Source organism: Raphanus sativus, chromosome 5 (assembly GCF_000801105.2).
Source record: "Raphanus sativus cultivar WK10039 chromosome 5, ASM80110v3, whole genome shotgun sequence".
Lineage (NCBI taxonomy): Eukaryota > Viridiplantae > Streptophyta > Magnoliopsida > Brassicales > Brassicaceae > Raphanus > Raphanus sativus.
This window is the reverse complement of record NC_079515.1, coordinates 38,830,343-38,836,342: the sequence shown is the minus strand read 5'-3', so window position 1 is coordinate 38,836,342 and position 6,000 is coordinate 38,830,343. Positions and strand designations below refer to the sequence as shown.

Sequence of the window (6,000 nt, the reverse complement as noted above, 5' to 3'; positions counted from 1 at the left end):
CATTTCTATTACAAAATTAGAGGAATCAAAATTTATAAAATAAATTATAGGTATTCACTTTCATAATTTTCTCAAAATGTGAAATATCCCTCGTTAATATTTAGAATCGAACTTGAAACCTCACCTTGGCTAAGAGAATATTTTTTTTCAGCTAGTGGACTGTTCGTATTCGGTAGTTTCCCTTTATGCATCGTGAATATTAAAACGTAGAAAAGAATTTGAGTTTTATAAAGTTTATAAACAAAATAGGAAAGTATTTTAGATACTAATAACGAAACCGATAAATACAGAGTTCCTATATTACGGCTGTATAGTCTCTTCTTCGCACATGTTCCAAAAAATTATTTTTCAAAATTGAAAACTACCATCTTTTCTCTCTATAAAACCCACAACTCCTTATTTTCTTGTGCATTATCATAACTCATCCTTTTTCTATCTACACATAACTCCAAAAATATCAGTTTCTCTCTTCAAAAAACCACATAAAAAGGGTAGAAAATCTCAATCTTTTAGCTCAAAAATATCTTCTGTGAGTCTCTTCTGTTTGCATCAATGGATGAGAAAGGAAGAAGCTTCAAGAACAACAACAACATGGAAGACGAAATGGACCTGAAGAGAGGTCCGTGGACCGCTGAAGAAGATTTTAAGCTCGCAAATCACATTGCTACTCATGGAGAAGGTCGATGGAACTCTCTTTCTCGTTGTGCAGGCATGATTCCTTTTATGTATAATATTCATATGTTTATATGTATGTATGTTCTACTTCTATGTGCACCTTTTTGGCTAAAGTCTAAGGACAGCATAACATAATTGATGCGTTCACTTTATGTTCAATCCTTTCATGTTTCAGTCACGATGTGTGTTTTGTGTTTTTTTTTTTTAGATTTCCCATTTTCTATTTTTAAAGAGTTATGCATAGATGAAAAGACCATTCATAGGTAATCAGAAAGTGCATACCTCTCATGTTTTTTTTTTTGAAAAGTGCATACCTCTCATGTTTCTTTGTTTTTTTTTCTCTTCTTCTTATTTCTAAAATATAATTTCATTATAAATAAAGCTTTTGATGAATTTAGTGAGATCTTTTAGCGATGAATTCAATTATCAACCATTTTAATTTGAATAAAATATCCAAATTGGTTATTAAAAATGGTGAAAAGGAAAGAAACTAATGCAAATTAATGATACCATCTATACGGGAAAAGCACTAGCTCAATGGAAGAGAGCTTGCTGAAGAAAAAGACCCTTTAAGGACAATTTGCATTTTGCATCATAGTTATAGTACGGTCCATTTTTGTTTTGTTGGGAGTTTCTATATAACGTTACCAAATATGAGACGTTATTCCAAAGAGTTTCTTCCGTATGAAAATAATCATAATACGTATACATGACACGACGATAAGTTAATCATCATATATACTTTTGCCATTGAAACAGGACTCCAACGCACTGGTAAAAGCTGTAGACTACGGTGGTTAAACTATCTCCGCCCTGACGTCCGCCGTGGAAACATTACCCTAGAAGAGCAACTCTTGATCCTCGAACTTCATTCCCGTTGGGGCAATCGGTATGTCCTAAATTTTAATATTATTTTGTGTCGTTACATAAGCTATCTTTTCTTCTTTCTTTTTTTTGTGTGTGTGTCAAACTTCTCTTATATATCACAAAGATATCGTTTAAGTTCTTTCTTCCACACAAATAAAGTTGAAATTTCTTACATTTTTACCAAAAAATAAAATAAATAAAGTTGAAATATTTTACAAATTAACCATTTATTAATGTAACTTCGTTTTCCAAATAAAACTATATACTATTTTATACTTAAAAGAATAACAACATTATTTTCTTTAAACGGAGATATGACCAAACTTATGCGACGTTGTATACCTTGCTAGTCCGACATTTAAAAAAAATTATAATGTCATATATTCAAATAAAAGTTTAAACCATTATTTATGTGTATATATATATATATATATATGATATCACAACTAAAACTAAAAGTTCAGTTTAAAAAAAAAAATACAACTAAAAGTAAACGCATAAAATCTTGAACCTCTAACTTGTTGTTTTGTCTATACTTTAGACCGGATCTGGTTGTATATCAATGTTTATGGGTACAAAAGAACTACATATATGATATAACGTCATTGAGATTCCTAACGAATACTAACTAATAGCCATCACTAAGTAGTTTATTAATCAGTATATAATTTAATTTGTATGTGTGTGTTTTATAATGAATAGATGGTCAAAAATCGCACAATATCTACCGGGAAGAACAGACAATGAAATCAAGAACTACTGGAGAACGCGAGTGCAAAAACATGCAAAGCAGCTTAAATGCGACGTCAACAGCCAACAATTCAAAGACACAATGAAGTATATATGGATGCCTCGGCTTGTTGAGAGGATCCAATCCGCGTCGGTCTCAACCACCACGTCATCTTGCATCACAACCTCTAACAATCAATCCATGACATATGATCACAACAGCATGGGACAACAACTTGGTGTAGTGAACAGCAACGACTATATCACGCCGGAAAACTCCAGCTTGACAGTTTCTCCGGTGTCAGACTTGACGGAGTACCACAGCGCTCCAAAACCGAACCCGGAATACTATTCGGGTCAAGTGGGGGATAGTTATTATCCGGATCAGAATTTGGTGGGTCCAGAAATGTTGCCGGATAATTATTTCGATTATTCTGGACTACTAGGCGAAGATTTAACAGCTACGCATGAGAGTAACCTCGACTGGTTTGAAAATATTGATGGAGTTGGTTCTTCTTCTTCAGACAGTTTATGGAACATTGGAGAAAAAGATGAAGACTTCTGGTTTTTACAGCAGCAAGAACAGTTCAACAACTACGACAACTTCTGAATACAGATTAAAAACGAACTAGAGTCGTTAAGTGTGTGAAAGGCATTACAAGGGAGTAATTAATGATGAATTAATGATAAGGACTGCGTTTAAGGTATTTAATTATGATATATGATCACCTTTTTATTTGAAGCTTGATCATGTATCATGGTGTTTTAACAAATCGCTTAATTTGATTTGTTTTTTTTATTGGGATTGTAATGATATTTTGTGGATAACTCATAACTATGGGTGAAGATTATTTTATGATTTATTTTAAGATAACAAAGAACTCATCAGTGCTATATACTTTATACATTAAAAGTTGTTTTCACACAAAAAAATTGTTTCACACTATGGATTAAGTGATTTCCTCAATGGAAGCACACTATTTCTAAATCATTATTTATTTAATTATTAATATCTCAACTACGAAGCTCATAATTGGTTCCACCATGTTCTGTATTTAACCCCAAGATATATGACACAAACAAACAAAACATAATTTTTAAAAAAATATATAATAACGACTCTAGTACTATAAAATGGATAATCCAAAACTATTTTTGCTTTTCGGAAAAGTATGTCTATAGGGCATGTACATGGAAATAAAAAGAGTTAGTGTGTCGGAACGCATTTTTTTTTTCTTCTTTTTTTGAGCAAAGGAAAAGCCTTCTTTGGGTTCAAAAAAACATTTAAAACTGAATGTTTTATTCTCAACACCATGTGGTGAAAGTTCATTAGCTTTGATCTAGGCTGAGTTTAAGGTGGACACTATGAGGTATATTCATTGGAAATTTAATTGTTTGTTGAAATATATGCTAAAGTGATGATAACCCACCACTAAATAAGTCCAAAAGGCTTATTTAATTATTGGAAAATCGCATTATTGTACGGACCTTTACACCATTATCCAGACACAACCGTGTCCTTACTCTGCAACACATATTATTGCTTAAAGGATCAATGGTCTTGACCCACATGAATGTAGTTAATAGTTGTAAATAGTTACACCCCCTGCTGAATGTAGTTATTTACATTTTTGTGTTCAAAAATGAATCTGGTTAGACAACATCGATGAGCATCAAGATAACAGGATAATATACTTTGACAAGAAATCCAATTGACAATGTTTTATTGGATACGGTATCTACGTCTAGCTTTTTTTTTTTTTTTTTTTTTGAAACAAGCTACGTCTAGCTTAAATCTCCATTTTTTTCAGTCAAACATTAGTTGTGAGCCGTTAAAAAAAAAACTTTAGTTTAAGTCGTTTTCGTTCTATACACCAACTTGGTCCTTTAAGAAAATACTACACAGCTGTCCTCAATTTTTCTTATCGAGTATAATATTTTCTAAACTCCAATATTGATTTCACACACGTATTACATAAGATTTACATGCTGCACATCTTATGGAACTGGCACGTGATGGAATAGAAAAAAGGCATGTGATTAAAGTATAGCTAGTGAAGGTGAGGTAGACTTAAAAGGTGGTGGCGGCTGAGAGAATGAAATTTCGTAGGCGGTGTGGTATGGTCAGCAAACAAGCCGATGCCTAAAATCCAGGTCAAGAGCCAGAGTGGTCCCAAAATTAGAAGATCTCTATTCACCAGCAAAATCTTTATCAATCTTTATCCAAATGACTTATAGATTGGAAAATTGATGCTACTAAGACTTAGTTCTGATCGTTACATATCAATGAAAGTTGGACTAGTTGTTTGCACAACGTGCTTGGCTTCTCATAGCATAAGATTTTGGAATTCAAAATTTTCCATTCCTTTGTGTGGAGCATGATACATAAGTGGTTTCAGACTGAAAAAAGAAATTATTACTACTGTTGAGTGTTGACAAAGGCAAACTTTTCAACTTTCGTATGTGGCTGCGTTACGCCACACAATAAATATTCGATATTCCAATAATTGATGATTTAAGTTTTTTCCTACATATTATCTACATATACTTATAATTTCTTATTTTCACTTTTATTAATAAAGTTTTACTACTCATATTTTAACATGTTAATTTATGTTTTAGTTACAAAACAAATACATTAATTATACTGTAAAACATCAATTTCAAATACAAAACCCAAGTCTCAATCATTCAAATACGGAAAAGAGCTCACATGATAATAGCAGTTATTTAACCTAAAACTACCCAAGACAATTTTACCAAAAAAAGAGAGAAAAAAAACTACCCAAGACAATATAACTAACAAATAACATTCAAATTAAATTTGACAACTTAAAAAATAATTTTAGCAAAAAAAAAAAAACTTTAAAATAATCATGGGTTTCGAAAAGTCATCTCAAGTTCCCTAGCTTTCTATATTTCCAGCTACTTTTATATCTCGTTATAATTCTCGTGGATACTTTTCTTATGGTCGCTGTTGCAAACTTTATGGTAATTTGGTAAGTGTATTTTAAATGCTTGGCACTGAATAAAAGTAAAAACTAACATCTATATAAGCGCGCAAGAAATAGAGAACAAATAAACAAGGGTGTGAGATGGATCCTTCTTAACTCACACGTGGGTCGACAAAAAAAAAAAAAACTCACACGTGGAAACGTAATCTCCATCGTTGAAAAGATACATCATACATGGGATTGGCACTCGATGATTCGATAAGGTTGATAACATTCCACTGTTGGGGGGAAGGTGATGTGGGCATCAAATCAGTACCTGAACCGGAGGCCAATCAGTTGCACCATTCAGCAAACCAAAGGACCAACCAAGATATGTGTTCAGTTAAAACGGCGTATCTTACCGACTCGGAGGAATTTCACCATGAAACCAATTTTCATGGATTCTACACTCAAGTAGGGTCCAATCCCAATTGGAATCAGCCCAAAACCATTCCGGGCCAGAAAGATATGAATTTTATAAACCGGAGGTTTCTCAGCCCGTCCATCTGCGAGGGTCCGAGTTTAGAAGCAGTTTCAAGCCCAATGAAGAAGCATTCTGATCCAAACCAGTTCATGGACTTCAAGGTGGATCTCTTAGCTTTCCAACAACTCAAGAATGAGGAGAAAAGTCCATGGAATTATGGAGTTATGGCCCATTTCCCTAAACCGGTCAAACCAGTTCTGCACCTGCCTTATTTGGAGTCTCACCGGTTCAATCAATCCCAAACCAAGCTAT

General features: G+C 33.2%; 1 protein-coding gene across 1 annotated transcript; it reads left to right on the top strand.

Annotated features, from left to right (window-relative positions):
• The first annotated feature begins 426 nt into the window (after positions 1-426).
• Positions 427-3,068, top strand: LOC108861434 (transcription factor MYB108). The gene is made up of 3 exons (XM_018635298.2): positions 427-709; positions 1,435-1,564; positions 2,245-3,068. Exons 1-3 carry the CDS (start codon positions 553-555, stop codon positions 2,879-2,881), a joined length of 924 nt encoding a protein of 307 aa, XP_018490800.2. The 5' UTR covers positions 427-552; the 3' UTR covers positions 2,882-3,068.
• The last annotated feature ends 2,932 nt before the right edge of the window (positions 3,069-6,000 follow it).